At 36.4% G+C, this 27229-nt stretch overlaps 1 protein-coding gene across 1 annotated transcript; it reads right to left on the minus strand.

Moving 5' to 3' along the window:
- Positions 1-27206, minus strand: LOC128231670 (protein FAM199X-like). Its single transcript, XM_052944730.1, has 7 exons — positions 27038-27206; positions 25312-25413; positions 24904-25049; positions 13490-13766; positions 11927-12078; positions 10318-10442; positions 1-2423 (listed from the first exon to the last, which is right to left on the minus strand). Exons 1-7 carry the CDS (start codon positions 27061-27063, stop codon positions 2262-2264), a joined length of 990 nt encoding a protein of 329 aa, XP_052800690.1. The 5' UTR covers positions 27064-27206; the 3' UTR covers positions 1-2261.
- Positions 27207-27229: the final 23 nt, after the last annotated feature.

The following is a 27229-nucleotide window of genomic DNA, read 5'->3' on the forward strand; positions in this document are numbered from 1 at the left end:
TTCATTATTCAAGCTTTTATTTTTTCTTTCAAGATTTTCCAAACTTTTTCAAACCATAATTGTAGAAAATAACATGCAAAAATATCTCAATTGCATTAAATTGATAAACACTTAAAAAAATATTTTAAAGGAATGCAGAGGATGATAAAACATGTACAAGTATAAATGAGCACATTGGTTTTGGCAGTCTAAAACCGACTGTAGCACACATTTATAACATTAAATATCGTGGATGTTGAACACTTTAAAATGGAACCTATTGTGATTATTTCTTTTCAAATTTATCAATTTTGACATGCATTTCATTCTTATTAAATATATATTCTTATAACTTTATAAATACTATTTTTTGTGCTCCTCTTTTTGGTAAAATTGATTATGCAAATAACATTTTAACTTCAAAGTTTACAATAACCCTATCACTTGATTTGGGTTTCGAGATCAAAGATTGACTATGCATTGTAAGTTTAAAGGAAACCAGAATGAGTATAAATCATTTAAACATAGAAATGAAAATATATCAAACATGATCTTTTGCATAACAAGGGTATTTTTTCATTGTTATATGCCAAACTTAACATGATAACAAAGAAATATTTGTATTATATAATATAGTACTAGTGCACAGTACCTGGCTTAAATCAACTGTCATGTCACAAATTATTCACTAAGCGTAGTCTTAATCTTATTCTGTAAGTAGCTGCTCATAATACATACATGCCATATCCCCCGGAGGGGGGAAAAATCCCCCGGAATTTCGACCCATCCCCCGGTCTCCCGGAGGGGGATAAAATCCCCCGGAATTTAAAAAAAGTGTGTTTAAAATTACGCAAATTTATCACAGTGTTTAATTATATATGCCTGTTTACAGTTATAATGCCCTTCCTGTCCTGAAGCTTAATTGGATTATCAACTGATGGTGTGTTTTAACAACACCTATTGGGTGACACTCAATAAATCAGCAGGGCACATTTCATGCATTGTTTTGATTGAAACTGACAGAATTTGCGTAAGAAATGTAAATTAGACTGGCCAGATTTTCATTGGTTAAAACTATCATTTTTATCCAATCAGAGAGGATGTAACAAATTAAAGCGTTCTTCAAAACATGTGTCATTGTCATCAAAAGGATTAATAATTTAAAGGTGACAGTAAATTATTCAGTAAAGAAAAGGATTAAAATAACTAATAGACAATGCTGTTTTTGTTATGCCTCACTAATATGTTTACATACATGACATTGACCTTCATCGCAAATATCGGAAAATAACAGAAATTCCAGAAGAGAAACTGAAAGTAGACAATTCGGATGAAATGACTTTATTTATTATGGTGGTGATGTTTTTATTTTTTGATGAATGCCAAAAGAAGATATGTTTATGAACTTAAACAATAAATTATGCATTTGCTTTTTATCAGAAGCAAACAAATCTGACTATTTGGGAATTGAAATGAAAAATATTGATAATTCATTCCATTCTCTCTATTAGTCTGAATGTCATCATTTATGATCATAGGCAGCAGATTTTGTATCCAATTTTAGAGGAAGGTAAGCCCATTAAATTGTCTCTGAAACATATTTTTCTGTGAAGTATTCTATTGTGCATGTGAGTGCCTTTATTATGCAATATGGCTGTGTCTCATAAAAATAAAGATGAAGTGCTGGAAAAAGGGGTAAACAAGGTGAATTCGTATGTGGTATGCCCGTAATGCTACATGGCGATGATGAAAATCCCCTGGTATGTGACCCAAATCCCCTTAAATTCTGGACATAATCCCCTAGGGAGCCTTTCAAAATTATGGCAATTTGTTCTTTTCGTACTTGCGTCTTAAAATACTTCGAAATTTTTATTTTTTAAAAAATCCCCCTGAATACCACCAAAATCCCCCTGAATTTTCAGACTTTTGAACAAATCTCCCTGAATGGTCTCCAGAAAATATGGCATGTATGATAATACTTTATTTCAACACCATATATGTCCTTTTTAATGCTGCAAAGTTTTACTTCCAACCTTTCACATCAATGAATGACCATGTGTTTTTACTTCCATTATACAGATTGATGTTATACAATGTAATGTAACTGAATCATAATGACTAGAACAAAAATCATTCAATAATAGTTTATGAAGCTGAACTTTTAAATTTCTCTGGTAATGAACAACGCTTGTTGTTAAATTGCAAAATGGGTTAAGAGTCGATGCTTGTTACAGTTAGCTTGTACTAGAAAGGACATGTAAGGCATTTTCCTATAATCTACATCATCCTAGCACATCTATTTCTTCTTCCATACTAGTCGAGGAGACAGCCATTCGTTCCTCCACAGCGAACAAACCACTTCTCTTTTCTTTCAATTTCTGGCGATATTCCTTTTGTACGCGATGTTTGTCAATTCGTGGTCGTCTGTCTTGGTTTTTACTTCTCTGTAAGAACAAGTCAAACTTCAATTCTTAAGGGAAAAAGTGTACATGTAACAATCGTACAACAAAATTCATAATATCAAGATTTTTTATTTTTCATTGAATATTGAAAGAGTGAATTGGTTTAAGGTACGACTTCTAAGACTAGTTATTGCTTTGATTTTACAATTTAGTTTGTGTTAGTGTATTACACATGCCAAAATGCTGACAGAGGAAAAAATTGTCTGAGACAATTTAAAAATGAGATTGAATTTGTCACAAGATGTCTTTCATTTGAATGATTTCATTAACATCAACATAGGATATAAAATGCGAAGTGCTATCAAGGGTTATGGTTTAAATTCGACATTCTTTAATTTGTGAGAAATTAACTTTCATTTTTAGCTACCAACAATCTCAAAGAATGTACCTCCAAAATATTTTTTTAGTAAATTGAAAGAAAAATATAATTTTAACAAGGGCGCTGCGGAGAGAACACCTTTGTTCATCTGTTGATTTTGGTTTATGAATTATGGACAAGTTTGAAGTATTTGCTCGCCGACAATAACGAAAATGCTATGACAATACCTAGACTTTTTTTCTTTGAAAAAAATTGAAAACATAAAATAAACAAGTGGAAGCGATGGATGCTCGCCATACGCCCATTTTCTATGAAAAGGCAGAAATTGTAATACAATGTGCTGATAGAAGGTGAATGCTTGTGGCATTTTTATACACCAGTTGGAAAACAAGAGCTGTCATAAGACAGCTCGCTCGACTATGCCGCTTTGACTTGGAAGTGAATACAATAATGATGTATGTGCCTGTCAAAAGCAGTGACCATAACTCTCGGGGGCCCAAAACACAATCTCATGAAAGGCCGCTATAAACTCATTATATATACCAAGTTTACTCGCAATATGTTGACACTTAAGTTATTCAATACCAACCATTTTTCTATTAATAGTAACTTTGACCTTGATCCTAGGGGCCTCAAATGCAATCCCATGAAAGGTCTCCATAAACTCTTCCTACATACCAAGTTTGGTTGGTATATGTCAAACCTAACAAAAATTATTCGATATATAAGGTCTTGGTATGTGGAACACATTTGGCAAGTTATTTTAAAATCTGTCCATACAAGGGAAAGTTACAGCCCGGACACGACAACCTATACCCTATGTCCTTATATGCAGCACTCCATTGTGAATAAACACTAAGTGTGACCTTGACCTTTGAGGTAGGGACACGGGTCTTGCAGGCGACACGTGGTCTTGGTATGTGGACAGATGTGGCAAGTTATTTTAAAATCTGACCATACAAGAGAAAGTTACATCCTGGACACGACAACCTATACTCTATGTCCTTATATGCAGCACTCCATTGTGAATAAACACTAAGTGTGACCTTGACCTTTGAGGTAGGGACACGGGTCTTGCACGCGACACGTCGTCTTGGTATGTCAAACACATGTGGCAAGTTATTTTCAAATCTGTCCATACAAGAAAAAGTTAAAGCCCGGACATAACAACCAATACTCTGTATCCTTATATGCAGCACTCCATTGTGAATAAACACTAAGTGTGACCTTGACCTAAGAAATAGGGACACTGGTCTTGCACGCGACACATCGTCTTGGTATGCCGAACACATGTGGCAAGTTATTTTAAAATCTGTCCATACAAGGGAAAGTTACAGCCCGGACACGATAACCTATACTCTATGTCCTTATATGCACATGTGTGAAGTTATTTTAAAATCTGTCCATACAAGGGAAAGTTACATCCCGGACACGATAATCTATACTCTATGTCCTTATATGCAGCACTCCATTGTGAATAAACACTTAAGTGTGACCTTGACCTTAGAGGTAGGGACACGGTTCTTGCACGCGACACGTCGTCTTGGTATGCCGAACACATGTGCCAAGTTATTTTAAAATCTGGCCATACAAGGGACAGTTACAGCCCGGACACGACAACCTATATCTATGTCCTTATATGCAGCATTCCATTGTGAATAAACACTAAGTGTGACCTTGACCTAAGAGGTAGGGACATGGGTCTTGCACGCGACACGTCGTCTTGGTATGCCGAACACATGTGGCAAGTTATTTTCAAATCCGTCCATACAAGGGGAAGTTACAGTCCGGACATGACAACCAATACTCTATGTCCTTATATGCAGCATTTAATTGTGAATAAACACCTAAGTGTGACCTTGACCTTAGAGGTAGGGACACGGTTCTTGCACGTGACACGTCATCTTGGTATGCCGAACACATGTGGCAAGTTATTTTAAAATCTGTCCGTACAAGGGAAAGTTACAGCCCAGACACGACAACCTATACTCTATGTCCTTATATGCAGCATTCCATTGTGAATAAACACCTAAGTGTGACCTTGACCTAAGAGGTAGGGACACGGTTCTTGCACGCCACACATCGTCTTGGTATGCCGAGCACATGTGGCAAGTTATTTTAAAATCTGTCCATACAAGGGAAAGTTGCAGCCCGGACACGAGTTATTGAGCCGGACACATGGACGGACGGAAGGACGGACGGAGCGATTTTAATATGCCCACCTTCGGGGGCATAAATATCACTTTCAAACCACAAACATGAGAAGTTGAAAACTAACTCTTCAGCAGTTAAATTACAAAGAAATTTTGTTAAAGCTACTGTTGTGACATACTGACTTGATAAGATTATGACTAGATAACTTAACATAGTAACACTTTAACATTTCAACATTAACTAGCATTAACCAGTGAAAAGAAAATTAGTCAATAGCGGTTTTGTCCCTTTTTTTCTATAATCGATTGTTCAAATTTCACTATCGATTGTCGCTGACGCAGGCCTTTCCGATCAATTGTCAATTTTAATCGATCATCGGCACAACACTAATTTATATACCAAGTTTCATTTGAATCCCTCAAGTACATTCGAAGATATGGCCTGGAAATGCACCAATTATGGAATATAGAAGGGTAAGGGGAGATAACTAGGTAAATATGAAGGGTAGAATCAACTTAATAATAAGGTTTATGGTTCTTGTGCACTGCGCTTCCTCTCATTACCATCTACCTATAGACCAAGTTCTTTTAAGATCCCATTAGTACAAGATAATGTCTCGGAAAAGCACCAATTGTGAAAAAATGGTTAAGGGTAGATTACTTAATAAATATACATTATAGGATTATGGTTCTTGTGCACTGCACTTCCTCCCATTGTCATTTATATATATACAAGTTTTATTTCAGTCCCATCAGTAGTTTAGAAGTTCTCCAGACAAGGCTGTGACGGCCGGACGCGTATATGGCTGGAGGAACAGACAAAGTGGTGAATATATGCTTTACCTTCCGGGAGCATAAGTATCATTCCTGTGTATACCTAGCTGTACTTTTGAAACATTAATGTAGGGCAATAGACTTTTTGTGCATTTTAACTGTAAACACACAGCAAACTACGGTCCACTAGTATAATGTAGCATTCGTACGAACTGCCATAGAAACTGCACTCTATGACAGCAGATAAAAATGCATGAAACAAAATACATCAGTGTAACTGATTCTTAAACATACACTTATATGAAAATCAATCATCTTCGTCCAAATGTATTAAGTATTTATTCATACCAGCTTTTTAACATATGCTCAGGGCTCTCACTAGGCTGAAAATTTTGGGAGAAGTGACTTCTCCCTTCAGTCAATTAAGGGAGAAGTGGGGAGACTTTAGGGAGAAGTGATACTTTTCGTAACACCTGATACAAAAACTATGCCATACCACACACCTCAGTTTATATTCACATTCAAATTGATTGCTTGAACTATATAAAATGTTCATAAAATAATGTATCATTTTTGGCTCAGCAAAAGTGTATTTGTCAATGTCACATAGTTTATCTCCAAATAGCATCTAAAATGAAACAAAAACCATGACAGCTAAGGATTTAAAACAATCAAAATGACCTTATAATTGAACTGTCAATATAGTAGGGGGAGGAATCTTATTTTGGTACGTTCGTAATAGGGTACGAATGTCACATTCAATTACCGTATTATATCATGCATAGGACGCACTTTTTTACCACCAATTCTCGTCTTAAAAATTGCCTGCGTCCTTTCTATGCTATTAGAATTTCATCTGTTTTTTTCCAAGTCCATTTCAGGTCGAAAATATCGGACCGGGGAAGAACGCGGTAATAGTAAATATCTGTACTGCGTCACCGAAGAGAACAACTAACATAGGTAAAATCACGCAAGTTAACACACGCAGAAATATATTGAATGTTTACTTTAAACTGATTTATTGAGAAATAAATTGAAAAAAACACACGAGTGTTTACTTTTTTATAAAACTCACAAAAACTCGATGTGAGTGCACTTTAACTGGATTGAGTTATAACGGCAACGGAAATCGGGAAAGGAGGTAAATATCAATTAATCGTTGTTTGTGATTTTAATGTTTCGATATTTTACAAAACATTTTGTTGTATGTTACTGTTTTAAACAAGAGATGTTTGTCAAACATTATGCCCCCTGAGCGCCAAGTTGCCAGAAATATTTGGACAATTGAATGAAATATGCATGGACTGAAATGACAGCTGATTTGTCATTGGATGCATATGAGGCAGGTCATCTACTGGTCATACCTAATCTTCATGTCAAGTTTGATGACCATAGGTCCGGGAATTGTTGAGTTATCACTCGGACAAGCTTTGGTCTTCCAACAGACCGACCGACATGTGCAAAGCAATTATATAACCCCTCTGCTTCGAAGGGGGGCATAATTAAACTAGATGTTCACTGAAAACTGATACTTCAACTCATGCATTTAGTGACATATAAATTTCTACTGTCTACTATATAAGAAAATAAAATATGGACAATCAGAAAACCTTTTTTCAGCTTACAGTCACACTGACCTTGACCTTTGACCCACTGACCTCAAAATCAATAGGGTTCATCTGCTGGTCATGACCAATAAGCCTACCTAGTATGAGGTCCCTGGGTCAAAGCGTTCTCAAGTTATTGATCGGAAACCGTTTTTCATGTTAAGGTCACACTGACCTTGACCTTTGACCTCAAAATCAATAGGGTTCATCTGCTGGTCATGACCAATACACCTACCAAGTATGAGGTTCCTGGGTCAAAGCGTTCTCAAGTTATTGATCGGAAACCGTTTTTCATGTAAAGGTCACACTGACCTTGACCTTTGACCCACTGACCTCAAAATCAATAGGGTTCATCTGCTGGTCATGACCAATAAGCCTACCTAGTATGAGGTCCCTGGGTCAAAGCGTTCTCAAGTTATTGATCGGAAACCGTTTTTCATGTTAAGGTCACACTGACCTTGACCTTTGACCCACTGACCTCAAAATCAATAGGGTTCATCTGCTGGTCATGACCAATACACCTACCAAGTATGAGGTTCCTGGGTCAAAGCGTTCTCAAGTTATTGATCGGAAACCGTTTTTCATGTAAAGGTCACACTGACCTTGACCTTTGACCCACTGACCTCAAAATCAATAGGGTTCATCTGCTGGTCATGACCAATAAGCCTACCTAGTATGAGGTCCCTGGGTCAAAGCGTTCTCAAGTTATTGATCGGAAACCGTTTTTCATGTTAAGGTCACACTGACCTTGACCTTTGACCTCAAAATCAATAGGGTTCATCTGCTGGTCATGACCAATACACCTACCAAGTATGAGGTTCCTGGGTCAAAGCGTTCTCAAGTTATTGATCGGAAACCGTTTTTCATGTAAAGGTCACACTGACCTTGACCTTTGACCCACTGACCTCAAAATCAATAGGGTTCATCTGCTGGTCATGACCAATAAGCCTACCTAGTATGAGGTCCCTGGGTCAAAGCGTTCTCAAGTTATTGATCGGAAACCGTTTTTCATGTTAAGGTCACACTGACCTTGACCTTTGACCCACTGACCACAAAATCAATAGGGTTCATCTGCTGGTCATGACCAATACACCTACCAAGTATGAGGTTCCTGGGTCAAAGCGTTCTCAAGTTATTGATCGGAAACCGTTTTTCATGTAAAGGTCACACTGACCTTGACCTTTGACCCACTGACCTCAAAATCAATAGGGTTCATCTGCTGGTGATGACCAATACACATACCAAGTATGAGGTCCCTCGGTCAAAGCGTTCTCAAGTTATTGATCGGAAACCATTTGGTATTCCGACCGACCGACCGACAGACAGACAGACCGACCGACCGACATGTGCAAAACAATATACCCCACTTTTTTCAAAAGGGGGCATAAAAATTGATAAATGAATGTGCATAATGCAAAGTAGCATTATTGTCACTATCAAATCTTTTCAAATGTGCGAAGGTGTGAAAAACACCCGCTGTCTGTTATTAGAAAAAACATCAATAGAACAAACTATTGTGATGGTAATACCTTATGGTTGTTTGTTCGCACTTTACCCGATGTGCCTTCCCCTGTCAAAGCTAATTACTGACACTTAATTATGCCGACATGCTTTAATCCGCACAGCGACAAGCCTTTTCAAAACAATCATCAGTTTTGACAATACACAGTTTTGTTGCGATTGCAATGGTTGCAACAGTTGACTGTCATTCAGAAGGCATGTCGAGACTATTGCATCGGTTGCAACGGTTGACTGTCAGTCGGGACTATTACGGCATTTGTATAAGTCTTATAATATGCGTAAATGTTCTCAAAATGTCAAGACATATATCATTGTTGTGTACGCTAAATTACCAAAATACGACAATAATTATCGAAATACACAAGACAGTTACCAAAATATGCCTTATATACAATTTTTTGTTTGTTTTTTACTTCAATATATATGTTATAAATACTTGACCAACCTCAATTTTTCGGCTCCGATTTTGACATTTTTCCGCTGCGTCCTATCTTATATATTAAGGGTTTTTACCCCGTTTTCTCAACAATTTTTTTGCCTGCGTCCTATCTATGCTAGCGTCCTATACATGATATAATACGGTATGCTGTTATTTACTTGTCTCTGGCTTAATAATTTTAAATATGCTGACATTTAAGAACCAAATGACATTTAAATCACTGTCCTTGATGAAAACTTTACCAATACATAAAAGGAGGTTGAGAAATTAACTCTGAAAATTGTTCTGACAAAATGGCGATCTCGCCGATTTTTTTGACATCGTAAACAGGAGAAAAATACTATAAGTAAACTCTACATAAAGCCATTTTTTATTTATTTTTTGCGTTTACAAATCAATTTTTTATCATGAACATTTCATGTTATTAATTTTCTTAGCGCCACCTTGCCGATGGCCTGAGATGGCTATGACCTTCTGCTTCAAAAGCAACAATGTTCAAAATGTCTTGCATTGTTTGTTCAATACATATATCAATTACTTTTTAACTTCATTAATGCTTGACACGATTATTCATATTTATTTCGCCTTTTCTATCTCATTTTAACAAACTTATATCATTTGATCAGGGTCTTCTCAATGTACATTCTGATTGGTTAACTTTCAATAGCTCCGCCTACTGGTGATGTTTTGGTAATTGGATGACACGGCCTAATTATCGGATAAGGAGATAACCAAATTTTATGAATGGCTAATTGCGATGTTTTGACTAATGGGACAGTGGCCAAATACTTGCTGATTGACCAATTTACAATGTGCTAAAATTTTTGGCGAAGTCAATGTCGCTTTGATGATACAAATGGGCGAAGTCTGGGAATTTAAGGCGACCACTTCGCCCTAGTCGCCCCCTCGCAAGAGCCCTGAGGCTTAGGCTGGAGTCTACTTTTAAGCGCATTTAAATGTATGACATGACTCAGCATAATTATGTTTAGCCTAATATCTGTACTCAAAACAAAACAATGATAAAGAACCTGCAAACCACATTGCATAGCTCTCCTTTAAATACCTTTGAGAACTTTTTACTAGGTGATGCTTGAGACTGGTTATCGAGGTGGTCGGAGGATTGAACACAGTGGAAGTTGACAATGTCCTGGATCTTCTGTAGTTTAACGTCGTCTATCACATTCAAGTCTGAAAGTTCATTTAAATTACACAAAATATATATGCATGTCAATAAATCAGTCTGTTTGCTCCCGTGCACTTTCTGAAGTAGTGTAAAAGGACATGTGGTAAAGGAAATGTTCTCGGGAATTGTTCTTTTTCTATTAATCAGAGATGCCATTAATCAGACTGAAAATCCAAGTTAGAGTATTAGAGAGTGAGACCCACAGCTCGGTTAGAGAGTGAGACCCACAGCTCGGTTGAGGGGTTTTGAATCCTGTGGAAATTGTTTCCAAAGTCATTAATATCTGTTGCAAGATACTTCTTACTATGTTTAATGCCAATATCCAGCCACAAACTAACTGTACAAAAGTTTGAAATTGAAATCTCTCAATCCAGATTTCAGGATTATTTCTGGATTGTATCATCCCTGTAGTGATATATACAGGAATCTATTCACAGATTAACAAGAGCTGTCACAGTATGTGACGAATGCCCCCGAATGTGACATTGACCTACGAACAAGGTCAGTACATGAAAAGTTGATCTTGCTTTTACGTGTCAAATACATATGGCAAGTTATTTTAAATTGCCTCTGAACATAAAAAAATACCACCCATACTTGACAACCTACACTGTTATGTCCTTATATTCAGAATTCCCTTGTGAATAAACACTTAGTGTATCTTTCACCTTAGAGGTAGGGACATGGGTCTTGCACACGACACGTCATCTTCGTATGTGGAACACATGTAGCAAGTGATTTTAAAATCTGTCCATACAAGGGAAAGTAACAGCCCGACACGACAACCTATACTCTATGTCCTTATATGCAGCACTCCATTGTGAATAAACACTAAGTGTGACCTTGACCTTTGAGGTAGGGACACAGGTCTTGCACGCGACACGTCGTCTTGGTATGTGGAACACATGTGGCAAGTTATTTTAAAATCTGTCCATACAAGGGAAAGTTACAGCCCGGACACGACAACCTATACTCTATGTCCTTATATGCAGCAATCCATTGTGAATAAACACTAAGTGTGACCTTGACCTTTGAGGTAGGGACACGGGTCTTGCACGCGACACGTCGTCTTGGTATGCCGAACACATGTGGCAAGTTATTTTAAAATCTGCCCTTACAAGAGAAAGTTACAGCCCGGACACGACAACCTATACTCTATGTCCTTATATGCAGCACTCCATTGTGAATAAACACTAAGTGTGACCTTGACCTTTGAGGTAGGGACACGAGTCTTGCACGCCACACGTCGTCTTGGTATGTGGAACACATGTGGCAAGTTATTTTAAAGTCTGTCCATACAAGGGAAAGTTACAGAGCCGGCCGGCCGGACGGTGCGATTTTAATACGCCCACCTTCGGGGGGCATAAAAATCATGCTAACATCATACTGTGTTCAAATTAATTAAGTTGAAGTATTTTCTTTTTCTTCTGGAATAAAGACATTTATATATTTATATAAAGACATTTATATATAAGGCAACAAATCTGACCTATCACAAACTCCATACGTTGCTGGTTGAGGTTGGCAGAAGGGTCGATAATCTTGATAATTTCCATTTGCTCTCGAAGGTCTAGCTGGTGGCTGATCGTCAATGACAGCTCATCAATCAGTTTTAATCGATCACTTGATGACATGTTTTTCCTGAAATTTACAACATTAAACAAAATAAAAAGAAGATATTGTGTCGCAGGGTTTTTACTAAAAAATTACTATAGCCAGAGTAATAGATCTGTAAATATGTGTATTATCTCTGGCAATTCATCTTGAATGTTTTTATATTCATGGCCAAGTTACATTTTTTGAATGTCACCAATGATGCAAACAATATATGCCAATACTAGACTATTTTTATTCATAACAAGAGCTGTATTAAGAAAGCGTGCTCGACTTTACGCTGCTTTGTCTTAGAAATGAATACAATAATGATGTTATATGTGCCTGTCAAAAGCAATAAAAAAGTAAATTAAAAGTAAACAAGAAACGCCTCAAAGCAACAAAGCCAGGTTTTCAATGATCAACAGAAGAACTTCAACCTTTGTTGTGAGATTCAGTTTCAACTGGGTTTTTTTATTTCTAGAAACAGTGACATCAACCATGACCCTAAGGGCTCCAAATGCAATCCCATGGAAGTCCTCTATAAATTCTTCCTACATACCAAGTTTGGTCACAATATGTCATCGCTAACTTTAGTTATTAATGACCAACCATTTTTTCTATTTTAAGCAACAGTGACCTTGACCATGACCCTCGGGGATCCAAAACACAAACCCATAAAAGGTCTCTTTAAGCACTTCCAATATACCAAGTATGGTCACAATATGTTAACCCTACCTAAAGTTATTTAGTACTGACCATTTTACTATTTATGGCAACAGTGACCTGGACCATGATCCTAGGGGCCCCAAACGCAATCCCATGAAAGGTCTCCATAAACTCTTCCTACATACCAAGTTTGGTCGGTATATGTCAAACCTAACTAAAATTATTTGATACCATAGGTAAGTTTGACAAAGCCCTCCTGCCAGCCAAGCAAACGCCAAAGCCAGGGCGAGCAGAAAAGCCTCCTTATTCTTTGAATAGTCCAGCTAAAAACCAAATCAAGAAGCGAAACACAGATTTTTTTCCCCCTTACGTATAGCTGAACTTTTGAAACATAAATGTAGGGAATAGACTTTTTGTGCATTTAAAATGTTAAAACACAGCAAATAACCTCCACTTGTATAATGTAGCATTCGTACGAACTGCCATAAAACTGCACTCTATGACAGCAGATAAAAATGCATGATTTTGTTTTTAAAGTATTGAAACTTGTAAACATTCTTTGTAAACTTTCTTGAGTATTTGGAGTTGTATGTCGGCAGAACGAAATGTCCCTCATGATACGTCTCTCTACAGTACATAGGTATTTAAATTCCAGAATGTCAAAAACTCCTTCATTATAACTTTAGCTCTAAAACTTACCAGTACACGACTGCTTATAATAGACAAATATCTCTTCAACAGAATATAAACAAAATCTTTAACCAGTTCCTGAAAAACAACATAAACTCACCATTTCTTTACCAGACCATTTTTGCCAGCTTTTGCTCGACTTGATTTACTGGCAGGAGACAGTGTAGAACATGTGAACGCTTGAGAGGCCTCTGGTAAAGTTGGAAAAGTCGGACTTGTGCACAATGCTGTAGATGAAGTTGATAACTCACTGCTGATGGCAATACTGGTACTGCTGCCTTTGCTGTTGTTGTTAGTATTTGAGTTTATACTGCTTGTATTAGCTGGGGAGTGGCACTCTTCATCACACCAACTTGCATTAACAATGGCAGTGGCATCTGTCGATATAACAAGAACATCATCAACAATGGCAGTGGCTTCTGCAGATACATCAATAATTTCAAAGGAATTTGGACCATGTTAACAAAAAGAAAAGCTATGCTATTTCGAAAGTTTAATTAAAGGCAGAGTTCAATGTGATTCATTTGACTGTGGAATGAAATGGCCTATAAACTTTTAAATGTAATCAGTAAAGTTTATAGTTTGATAAAATGCCCAGGGAGTATGATTATTTCAAACTCCTTTAATGCTATGCCATAAAAATACCTGTAGAATAAGGCCTAAAAAAATATGTCTGTTTCCTGTAACCCGACCGACCGTAATTTTTTACTGCCGACCGCAATTTTTTTATGCCCCAAAATTCGAGAAGTCAGATTTTTAGCGATATCTGGCCTGTGATGATAACGATAATTTAAATAATTTAGTTATGTCCAAACTCGTCGCATAGTTACAAACGTTTCCAGTTTGACAAGTTGAAACAATGGCAAAAAGCTTATTGGCTGTGATATTAAACTGCAGGGCTTTCAATTGACCCGAGCTCCCGGGTTTTGACGCACAGAAATCGTAAATGATCCGAATTTGACACATCATACATTTGTAGTATGCGTCAGTTTTGACCTGGGATATTTCGGTGTGAGAGTCGGTATCATCTGAAAGGAGCCTCAATGCATGAACTGAATGTTTGCTTAACCAGCAAGAGCAATAATACCCGAAGTGACAAGAGATTATCGATCTGGAATCTGATGGGTAACCATGTCAATTAGCAGCACTCAAACTCAATGACGTAATATTAACTCCGCCCATTATGCAAATTAACCGATACCTTCCGCTTTTCCGCTAAGTGCGATGGTTTTGAAAAACAACAATGCTAAGATATATTTTAAGTTGTTTTATTGTATCTCTGGTTAATAAAAAAAAAAAATTCTTATAAGTTTTTAATGAGTTAACAGAAAAATAAACATTTTTCGTAGCACATGGTCTAAAAAGCGCGGGAAACAGGTGCATGCTAACTTCCTGTCAATTTTAATGAAAGTGAAAGGAGAACTGCATAGATCTTGTCAGTGTTACAGTTAAGTTCTATAATAAAACAGTATTGTATAACTGTTATGGTTATGCCATTTATGAAAAATACAATGTCGCAATATTGGCAATAGGAACGTTGAATGTTTTTGTTATCTTTCGGAAAAAAAGATAAACATGAAAGTGAAACTGAAAGTTAAAGTAAGAAAGATGTCGTTGCAACTAAACACTCGCTGGTGCATATTGGAATTTGACAAGGATGCATTGGGTTACATAATGAACAACTAAATAATATGTTTGTCAGAGTCAGAACATATTTTTCCAAGTTTTGACTCTGGGAATTTTTAACCACCTAAGTCCAGTCAAGTCCAGACTAGGAAATAAGACAAGGTATTCTATTAAAAGTTATATTGATTATTTTACATCATGCTTGAGATTTTTACAGAATGAACAGTGGATCTAATACAGCAGATCTTTTTAAAACACTGGAAATTGTTATTTTTTTAAGTTGTGGAAATATTTAATGAAGGTACTGTGTGTACTAGTTTTGCTGTTTTACTGCTTAAAAAAGAAAATGGTATTATTTGTTATCAGTCAGTCTAAGCTTTTTTGATACTGATTCTAGTCTATCTAAACCTATTCCATTCCAATCTATAATTTTATAAAGTATTGATTTATATTATTACCCTTAAAGCATGAAGCACGACTATATCCGGCCTTTGTGACCAGTGTAGACCAATCAAGGTCTACACTGTTCGCTGCCAAGTCAGTAGGTAAGGTTTTAAGTGTCCAAGCAGTGAACAGCGTAGACCATGGGTCTACACTGGTCCCAAAGACCTGTACAATTCTGACAGCGCTCTAAGAGTTAAATGGTTTAGTCATTGATTCTAATCATTTATCATTCAAAGTATTGATTTATATATGTTTTGTGGAGATTCTTGCCAGTTCATGTTGTAACAACGGTTTGATGCTAGTCAGATTTTATAGTCTAGTTATGATTCTTACCATGTCTAGCCAACTGTTTATTTTATAATAGTGGCCATGTACATGTAATTGTAATATAACTTGTTATTACACAGTCTATTTTAAAATAGTTTGTGCAATAATAAAATGTTTTATTACTACAAAATGTATGCATTTTGAAAGTTTTGTTTAAAACATTTGCCAAAAATAAATTGTCTAAATGTTATTTGATTCACCTTTTCACTGGGTTATTATTGCAAAGTGTAAAGATCCAGCAGCCACTAACAAAAAAGTAGGAAAAAAGTAGGAGGTTTTCTGACAGAAAAGAAGGAAATAGTAGGAATATTTTTTACCAAAGAGTAGGAAAAGTAGGAATATTTTTGGTTAAATATGTAATTATTAATAGCTATTAACTTACCAAGAGGAGAAGTTTTTAATGCAAAATCATACCATTCTATATGCCACATTGAAAATTTTATTTATTTATGAATAATGCATGGTCGGTTTCTGTTGCTGAACTGTGTGGGTGAAAAGATGATGCACATCAAAGTGGAACATGTTGCCACACCTTTCAATAACAGAAACCAGCCAGTTTGACATCTTTTGTTCATTTCCTGCAAATAAAACTTGCACAAAGATCAAACTTTAATATTTTTGCGGACTTTATTTTCAAAAAAGTAGGAATAGTAGGAGTTTTTTAGAAAAAAGTAGGAAAAAGTAGGAAGCTGTTAAAAAAGTAGGAAAAAGTAAGAAAAGTAGGAAAAAGTAGGAACGCTGGAAGGCTTGCAACACTCAAAATTGCACATAATGTTGCCACCACTGGGAGTCGAACCCAGGTCTTGACCTTCAAAAGGATGCATTCTACAACTGAAATACATGTACAATGGCTCTCATGCTAGCAGTTTTAACTTATTTAAGGCAGAAAGTTTGAATCTATATATCACACTGAGCAGGGCTTCTAAAAACCAGAAATTTGCCGGTCTGGACCGATTTTGACCAAGCCAGACCGATTTCAGTTTCAAAAAGTGTAAAAAAAATCGGTCCGAAATTTTGTCATTTTTTTATAATTTCGGTCCAAAACGACTAGGCCAGTAAAAGTTGCAGAAATTGTAATACACAAATATTCATGGGTCATTCACACATTCAAAACTACCCCCAAAAGGTCATAAAAGTGTCTTAGTTACCATGTGACTAATGCGACAGCTGCTTTTTCCGCTACACTGATCACTCTATAGCCTATCTGTTAATTAGCAGACACTTGCAATCGGTCCAATCACGTGTATTGGTAGGTCGCAGAAGACACAATTAAACAAACTGTGTTAATTGTGTGCTTGCAGCTATCCTGATTTAGTGTTAAAATCGGTCCATATTTTCACATGGCAATATGAATATGCTATGTCGTCGTCGATCATTACGTGATATATCTGTTTGTTGATTACCAAACTGTTAAATTTAAATGTGCCTATATCATTGTTAATCCGAACCTAGTCATATATAGGATATCAACAGCGACACGCTTGATTAACTACATAGTCTGGAAGCTGAGTGCGCCTCTTACGTCATTTTAATTCGCAGTAATGAAAAAATCGTTGTCGATATCACACTTATAGCTTGAAGCCCCGATTATAAATCTAGATATATATTATTTTTCAAGAGTATCAGTTGAATGTTGACCCACTGTAGATGCATTAAGCAAATAAATCATAATACTGTTTCACTTTTTGTCGTCTGACCGCTTTTCGACAGCCACAGTTATTTACAATCGCAGTCTTCCTTATTAGAAACGCCGCAGAACTCTATGAGAATCTCATTTGAATTAAGCTTGTATCAATGACTATCTGAATCGGCTAAGCGGCTTTAGAACCCTATTCGCGAAAAAAAATTGACAGAAAAGACGTCGCGAATATGTGTGACATTTGAAAGTAATCGGACTTTTGAACAGGTCTTTCTTTTTTTCGGGGGGGGGGGGGGGGGGGGGAGGGGTTTGGGAGGGGTTGGGGAGTTGCTGGGTCAAGACCGATTGTCACCGGGTCCGGACCGATTGAGGTTCCAAAGTTTTAGAAGCCCTGACACTGAGTTCTTTTTAAAATAATTCACTGGAAATAAACATGAATATCGGATCATTCCGACTTTTTAAAACAAGAATTAAAAAAACAAAAAACAAGAGCTGTCACAGTATGTGACGAATGCCCCCGAATGTGACATTGACCTACGAACAAGGTCAGTACATGAAAAGTTGATCTTGCCTTTATGTGTCAAATACATATGGCAAGTTATTTTAAATTGCCTCTGAACATAAAAAATACCACCCATACTTGACAACCTACACTGTTATGTCCTTATATTCAGAATTCCCTTGTGAATAAACACTATCTTTCACCTTAGAGGTAGGGACATGTGTCTTGCACACGACACGTCGTCTTGGTATGTGGAACACATGTAGCAAGTGATTTTAAAATCTGTCCATACAAGGGAAAGAAACAGCCCGGACACGACAACCTATACTCTATGTCCTTATATGCAGCACTCCATTGTGAATAAACAGTAAGTGTGACCTTGACCTTTGAGGTAGGGACACGGGTCTTGCACGCGACATGTCATCTTGGTATGTCAAACACATGTGGCAAGTGATTTTAAAATCTGTCCATACAAGAGAAAGTTACATCTCGGACACGACAACCTATACTCTATGTCCTTATATGCAGCACTCCATTGTAAATAAACACTAAGTGTGACCTTGACCTTTGAGGTAGGGACACGGGTCTTGCACGCGACACGTCGTCTTGGTATGTGGAACACATGTGGCAAGTTATTTTAAAATCTGTCCATACAAGAGAAAGTTACAGACTGGACACGACAATCTATACTCTATGTCCTTATATGCAGCACTCCATTGTGAATAAACACTAAGTGTGACCTTGACATTTGAGGTAGGGACACGGGTCTTGCAGGCGACACGTTGTCTTGGTATGTGGAACACATGTGGCAAGTTATTTTAAAATCTGTTCATACAAGGGAAAGTTACAGCCCGGACACGACAACCTATACTGAGTACCGTAAATGACTGGGTATTAGACGCACTTTTTCCCCTCAGATTTTGATGCAAAAAAATGCCTGCGTATAATACCCAGTAACAATTTTTTGAACTTTTTTTCTGAGGTCAATTTCAAGCCAAGAGTTTTAGATTTATGTAGGAAGGGATGTTACTCGCGTCATATTGATCGAGTATATACGGGTTAAAACGGCAGTTGAAGATCGGGATACGGTATATCGTAAGACGTTTATAATTTCAACAAAAATATTTTTCGATTAAAGTTACTGTAATTAACCTAAGAGTTCGGACACTCTAAATATTTGGACACCCATAATTATTTCCCAAAATAATTTATTTTGCGTACCTAATTTTCGGACACCCAAAGGACATCAATCATAACTTTCATAGTTACCAAGTTTCACAGACGAAGATTATTGATTTTTATCTTTACAATGCCTGGCTAGATTACCTAACCGTATACACCACTGTGACAATTTAATTAGTTACTACCCATCCTAAACGATTTATTGCCTGTTGAAAAGGAAGTGTGATATATTTATTTGAGGATTAAACAAACAACAAGGGCAATCAAGGGATTTCAAACTTGTACCACACTTATAGACTATATGAAGCAATAATCGTACAGTTATACATTAATCCTGCATAGCAATGTCCATGCTCTCCACGATATCCTCGTGGGTATAACTGTAAGTTATGTGACGTCACACAGTGTGACTCTTTGATCTGAAGCCGATAGAATGTGTTTATTCAGTTCAGTGCATGTATAAAATGGTGTTTTAATACATATAGCCCGGAATTAACATAACTGGGTTTTCCCATGCCGGTACAAATAAAAGGTGAATTTCAAGCTATTGAAATTCATGTAACCGTCCAGTGACTCTATTGTATCCTAAGTTACATGTGTACGGTATATTACAATGGTTTAATTTTGTTTGTACCGGGGGATTAGGTCGGAAAAACCAGAATGGCCATAATTCCGGGCTACAAATATTAACTTCATGAAGGATTTACACTTATAGGCGTAATAAATAAGTTTATGACCATTGATTACTACGGATAAATTAATAAGTGGTAAAAAGCAAACATGAAGAAAAAAGGCAGGTTAAACAAACATTTAAATAAAATGTAAAAATGATAATTTTCTATGTATTCGGAGAGCGAAAAAAATAATTAATTTATAGTGTCCGAACTCTTGTGAATTACGGTATTCAATATTATTTTGAATAATACATTGAATTAAACAATAATCAAACTTACATATAAAAAAGCAAAGTTGGGCACTGTCAAAATATTTTTTGCATAACATAACTTTTCATTCTCGACAGTATGGTTGTATGGTTTTAAAGATAACCATCACCATTTTCACGAAAAAATATTTTTTGTCACTGTCAACAAACATGGTGGCTGAAAATGCCGGACGATTTTGACATTTTTTCTATGCGTCTTTTAACCAAAAACATAGATTAAAAGTTTTTTTCTCGGATTTTTCACAGATTTTTTTCCCTGCGTCTAATACCCCATATCGTCTTATACCCAGTCATTTACGGTATGTCCTTATATGCAGCAATCCATTGTAAATAAACACTAAGTGTGACCTTGACCTTTGAGGTAGGGACACGGGTCTTGCACGCGACACGTCGTCTTGGTATGTGGAACGCATGTGTTAAGTTATTTTAAAAACTGTCCACACAAGGGAAAGTTACAGAGCCGGACGGATGGACGGACGGACGGACAGTGCGATTTTAATATGCCCACCTTTGGGGGCATAAAAAAATAATTCAAGGGCCATAACTTGTATTTAGGCTTAACAAGGAGTTATGTTTCTTGTTGTAAGATGGTCGTAAATAATTCTGAATTTTATTAAGTGCATTTAATGAATGGTATAGAAGTTTTTTTTATTAAATTCCCAACTTGCCCTTAACTTAGTAAGTAGTTATGTAACCTCATTAGGCCCGAGTTTTTTATCTTTAGATTTACGGGAGATTTTTCAAAAAGTTGGGTAAGGAGGAGGAAATAAAAATAAAAATAAAATGCATAAAATGTCCCAAAGGAGAAATAAATAAAAATAAAACGGATTTTTCTCCGATTTTTTTTATTTTTTAAATCTTCTTATATCATGAAGACAAAACACACCTTACTTGTGTCAGCTATTTCATAGGCTGAAAAAAGGGTGATAGATCACCATAAAGTTTCAAAAGCATAATTAAAAGATCCTTTTATTGACTGAAAATATTGACCTCAACACTGTGAGTTCAAGCGCTCATTGAAATTAATTGTATATATTTGTTCGAATGCATCTATGCATATGAGGTGCATATATTATCAACCCATGGATTTTATGAAACATGTCAGTGTAATAAAGAAGTTTAAATGGCCAATTCTAACCGTTTGCCCACAATATAAGCATATCCTTTCCATTGTGAAGTAATCAAACATTAAACACAGTTTCAGACACGGTATAATAAGGAGGTCAAATGTGTTTTTCTGTCTTTAACGAAATAGCACCGTGACAATTTACCGTGATGTGGATTTTATATAGAAAATATAACCAAAAAAAGTAGAAGCCCTGATGGAAATTCCTCTTCACTTGAACGTTTCACAGGGCTTACACATACACAGACAGTCAAAATCTACATTTATGTACTTCACCAAAGAAAATTCGGGAGCATTAAGATAAATTTTACAAGTGTTATATGTTTCAAAAAACCAGGTCTAAGAACTGATTTTAAAATCAGTCCTGAAAAATATCCTTCTAATTCCAGCTATGCCCGTTGGCAATAAGCAACGGATAAGTTTGACTTCTTGCACTGACTGCCAGATATCTTATGTTCAGATTTTTTCTGTTTTATCGGAAACACACACTATGTTATTATTACATCATTTTCAGTATTCTATAACGATTTAAATTCTAAAACATTATTAAACTAATTAACAACTACGAATAGCACGATACCTTGTGTTTTTCTCTTCAAATATGTGATCGTGAAGCAGTGTGTTCAATGCTCCCCAGAGTCAAATTCAGACAAAAATATCCATTTTGACTATGATGAACACGATATCATTTTGCAGTTTGTGTTTGTCAGAAGCTCAGGGCTCTCGCGAGGGGGCGACTTGGGCGAAGTGGTCGCCTAAAATTCCCAGACTTCGCCCATTTGTAACATCAAAGCGATATTCACTTCGCCGAAAATCTTAGCACATTGTAAATCTGTCAATCAACGAGTATTTTGCCATTGTCAAATTAGTCAAAACAGGCAATAAGTCATTCGTACAAATTGGTAATCTCCTAATCCGATAATTGGGCTGTGTCATCCAATTACCAAAACATCGCCAGTAGGCGGAGCTATTGAAAGTTAACCAATCAGAATGTACATTGAGAAGACCCTGATCAAATGATATAAGTTCTTTAAAATGAGATAGAAAAGGCAACCTAATTATGGAAAATCGTGTCAAGCATTAATGAAGTTAAAAAGTAATTAATATATATGTATTGAACAAACAATGCAAGACATTTAAACATTGTTGCTTTTGAAGCAGACGGTAATATAGCCATCTCGGCAAGTAGGCGCTAAGAAAATCAATAACATGACGTATCATTAAATATTTGATTGTTTTTTTGTAAAATGTCCATGATAAAAATTGATTTGTAAACACATTTTTTTTTTGCTTTATGTAGAGTTTACTTACAGTGATTTTCTCCTGTCACAGTTTAAGATGTCAAAAAAATTCGGCGAGGTCGCCATTTTGTCAGAACAATTTTCCGAGTTAATTTTTCAACCTCCCATTATGTATTGGTAAATTTTTCATCAAGGACAGTGATTTAAATGTCATTTGGTTTTTAAATGTTAGCATATTTAAAATTATTTAGCAAGAGACAAGTAAATAACAGCATAGCTAAATGTGACATTCGTACCCATCCCGAACGTACCAAAACAAGATTCGTCCCTCTACTATATTGACAGTTAATTTAGGTCATTTTGATTATTTCAAAACCTAAGCTGTCTTTTTTTGTTTGTTTCATTTTAGATGCTTTTTGCTGAGCCAAAAATGATACATTATTTAATGAACATTTTATATAGTTATAGCAATCAATTTTATGTGAATATAAACTTAGGTGAATGGTATGGCATAGTTTTTGTATCAGGTGTTACAAATATCACTTCTCCTTAAAGTCTCCCCACTTCTCCCTAAATTGGCTGAAGGGAGAAGTCATTTCTCCCAAAATGTTCAGCCTAGTGAGAGCCCTGGAAGCTATACATTTTTGCGCTGTAATCCAATTCATCCTTGTTAATATACGACGTGCGCCAATGACTTTTAATAGACAATACAACCCACGAATTTCTGTCTCCTTATTTTGACCGGAAGTTTCGCAATCATTCCACGAAACGCGAACAACATACTGAATCTACAAAAAAATCACAATAAACACGCTCTAAGTTCACCACGGTTTGATTTAAATAATGAAACATAAACATCGTAACGTTTTTGTAGTAACACATTTCTATATAGCTGCAGAAATTGTGAGAAATAAGGGGTATGACAAAAGGTACTTTCACTTTTGACAGGACGTTGTTATGATAACGGGTACCTGTTCTGTTTCCCCGATATCCGACTGGTTTACGTGGTTTGTGCAGTAAAAAGACCGATAATGAATGACAATTGGTACACCAGTTGGTTCTGAGATATGGGTTATAGAACACTAATTTTATTTTTTTTCTTAATTGGAGCAACGTTCGTCGGAAAAAATAAAAATAAAACTACTAAAATTAATTTTATTTTTATTTGGGTTTTGCAATATTTAGGTACGGCGCTCCCGTAAATCTAAAGATATAAAAACTCTGGCCTTAGGTGATGGTCCTGAACAATTGTGTGAAGTATTAAGTCAATTGAATTAAGGGTATAGAAGTTATTAAACAATATCCCAACCTGCCCTAAAACTTTAACCTAAGTCAATCAGGGGCCATAACTTGTATATAGGATAATATGGAGTTATGTAACCTCATTGTGGGATGGTCCTGAACAACTGTGTGATGTATTAAGTTAATTGAACAAAGGATATAGAATTTATTAATAAATATTCCAACTTGCCCTAAAACTTTAACCCAAGTTCCATAGTCAATCAGGGGCCATAATCTGTGTAAAGAATAATATGGAGTTATGTAACCTCATCATGTGATGGCCCTGAACAACTGTGTGAAGTATTAAGTCAATTGAATGTAGGGTATTGGATTTATAAGTGAAAATCCCAACTTGCCCTTAAACTTTAACCGGACGCCGACGCTGGGGCGAGTAGTATAGCCCACCTATTCTTCGAATAGTCGAGCTAAAAATGAATTAATTTTTTTTCTATGTCGTAAATAAATCTTTTTCCTTACTATAAGGCTTTGCGAATATCATGCAGATACATGTAACTAGCAGATTTCAATACACATTTCATTAATCGTTACATTAATTAATCTGCAATCAACAATGGTTATTTATTTCTCAAAATTTAAGTCCCATCAACTGCAAGTCAAACAAACACCAGCGAAAATTTAACTCATTAACACATGTAATGAAATGTGTGCTGTTTGTCGGGTGCAGATCAAACAGTACAATTTGTGACGTCACAGCACAAGCTGTGTAAAGATCAAAGATGCACTGCAATGGTTTGTATTTAAATAGGTCAATCAAATAGCGTATGAACCCACTAATCTCCCAAAATTGTGTCTAGGCTGGTTCAAACATACCATACGATCGGAAAATAAAAATCAATAATCCTAAGCAAATGAACAAATTTAGTTGATAATTGACTGTTTAGCGTTAACATTATCACAGAATTTCAAGTGCTGGATTTGCTTTAAAAATCGACCCCGTCTTAGAAAGGAGTCGAGACAAAAACACCAGATTTCATGGGCAAAGTTAGGGGGTCGTCTTATAAGCGGATTGCCTTATAGTCGGGGAAATACGATACTAAGTTCCGACTTCAGAATATAGACTGTTTAAAACATAATAAAATATATCATTTTGAAGCCATCTGCAACAAGTTCTTTAAATGTTGATTTTGTTGTTAGCCTGGATACACAAACTGGATACAGACAACACAATTAAATTATATGTACCTATAACATCATTTAAGTTTGTCTCGAGAGTGCAGTAGGCTGTAGAGAGTTCAATATCATTAAGCAAGCTGTCATCATCTCCATATAAATCCTCACTGCTACACTCTGAACCTGCCACATTCAACTGTAAACTGTCAACACACAGCCTGCAAGGCAGAAACTCGAGTTGATAGAAACATAATAAATATCAATGTACATGTATATAAATGTATGATTTTAACATTCACGTTGTGGCTTTAGTTGTCTATGAAACCTTTCAATCAGTAGGAGTAACATAACAAAATTGGCATCACTGCGTGATTTCAAAATACAATTGAGTTTTGGTAAAAATATCCTGAGTTATGAAGAGAAAAACTAATAGGCCTGAATATGCATATACATGTGCAGTTATATTAAGATTTTCAGTACCTTTTCCTAAAATTGTAAAGATCAAATTCATCTTCTTCATCTGATTGTTGAGCAGCTGGAAGTTTGTAGTCGCCTTTTATGAGTACCTCAGAAGACCAAGGACTGAAAAAAGGAACAGTGTTTTCTTCAGCCCATTTTGATGCCAAAATTTTGCCCCATTCCTCTCTTGAAAAAGTATAATTTTTCCCTTCCCAGGTATATGGATCCCTTTAAAGTATTTTTTTGGTAAATTGTCACTGTGTTTAAGTATATCACAGGACGGATTGGGGTCCACATGTATTTTCTGACATTGTAAGCTAGCTTGTCTTGCACATCAGATAGACCCTGGGGGTGCACATGTAGTTTCTGACATATGTAAGCTAGCGTTTCTGTCCTTGTGCACCAGTCAATTGTAACCACGGCCCACCCAGGTCTGGAGGTAAACTGGGGATAGCCAGGGAAATGGGCCGTTTTAACCTTTCAGGCTGCCCGCAGTGCCGAGTGAATGCGGTGGTTTTGTCTTCGTGCAAAATAAAGCGGGGAATGGGCCTTACCTAGGTTCCCTGGGTGCAGGGGCATTTGGCAGGAATTTTACTAGGGCTGGGTATTGCTCAGAATTTTTCAATAAGATACATATTGCAATATGTAGGTGGCGATATGGGATATGTATTGTCGATACGATACAGCAAACGTTATAGAACAAAATGGTCTATTTCAGAAAAACTTACATGTAAACAAAAATCAGCAACAAAGAGTGTAGTTTTGTTACACAAAACAACAAAATACTTCTTAGCATCAAATGATAAACAGAAAAAAGTTGAATGTATTAACTAACAAGCCTTTTCTTAAACCTATACATGACGATGCAAAATGGTTATGTTAAATTGACATCTTTTTGTAGACAGTTAAAAAACTATTATCTAATGAGCATGCAATTAATGAAAATTGCCTGGCCAATTCCGTTGCTGTACTGGTAAATGAACTTTTGTCTTCGTCATTGACTTATGGTTCAATGCCGTCATGTAAATTTATTTTTGAAAACGAGTAAAAAAATCATAATTATACCAGTCTGTCGGCAAGCAAGTCAAATAGCTACAGCGTACCTTGATGTAAGGGTTGGTCAACGGATTTTAACACTAGAGTCGGGAATGTAATTGTTGTTACCGACATGTCGATCTTATGGTGTCGTCTTAGATGAGTAGACATGTTAGATATTGCAAACGGTCTTGATATCGTTTTAATTTATGTCGAGCTATATTTTTCGAATATTCGTACTAACTGTAAGTTTACGGAGTTGTTTCCCATTGAACCGAAATGCAACAATAACGATAACCGAACCGAATTTGAAGTTAAAACATCGGTGCAAAATGATTTATCGGTATATCGAGCCAGCACTAGATTTTTACCATGTGTTTGTCCCCCCAGGACAGCATTTTTTCCGGGGTTGGCTGGACCAAAAGTCAAAGTCCCCGCTATTCCCCGGACCTGGGGGCCGTGCTTACAATTGACTGGTGCATTACATGTCTTGCTTTCTAGACTATCTGATGTGCAAGATAAGCAACGGGAGGAAATACATTGGATCCCATTCCATCCTGTGATATTCGTAAACCCATCGACAATATACCACTGGTCTTCTCCTTTAGAGTAACCACATAAGTCATTAGAAAATTCTGCAAAAATAATACCAAAAAGGGCGATTAGTCAGCAACTGCATGGTACCAGACTTTCACATCATTTCTGAGCTTACCTCAAAAACGGTGCGTCTGACAGCATTAGTTTTAGATGAGTAAATAACAGGCGTCAAGGTTCTGTAAGTTAAACAACTGTCATCGTCAAGTATTGATGAAAGAAACTGCTTCGTCGTAGAAAATGTGTTGAGACTAAGCCGGTCAACGTGGATTCCATGCGCGATACGTCACGACCTTAGCTGTATGTAACA

Source organism: Mya arenaria, chromosome 4 (assembly GCF_026914265.1).
Source record: "Mya arenaria isolate MELC-2E11 chromosome 4, ASM2691426v1".
In the NCBI taxonomy this organism is placed as follows: Eukaryota; Metazoa; Mollusca; class Bivalvia; order Myida; family Myidae; genus Mya; species Mya arenaria.

Bases quoted from the DNA above. Each gene is read 5' to 3' on its own strand.
- LOC128231670 (XM_052944730.1), bottom strand. From the start codon at position 27,063: ATGCTGTCAGACGCACCGTTTTTGAG. The intron at 25,050-25,311 runs GTACTGAAAATC...TCTGCCTTGCAG, and splicing joins CTTTACAATTTTAGGAAAAG to GCTGTGTGTTGACAGTTTAC. The intron at 13,767-24,903 runs GTACATATAATT...TTATATCGACAG, and splicing joins AAACTTAAATGATGTTATAG to ATGCCACTGCCATTGTTAAT.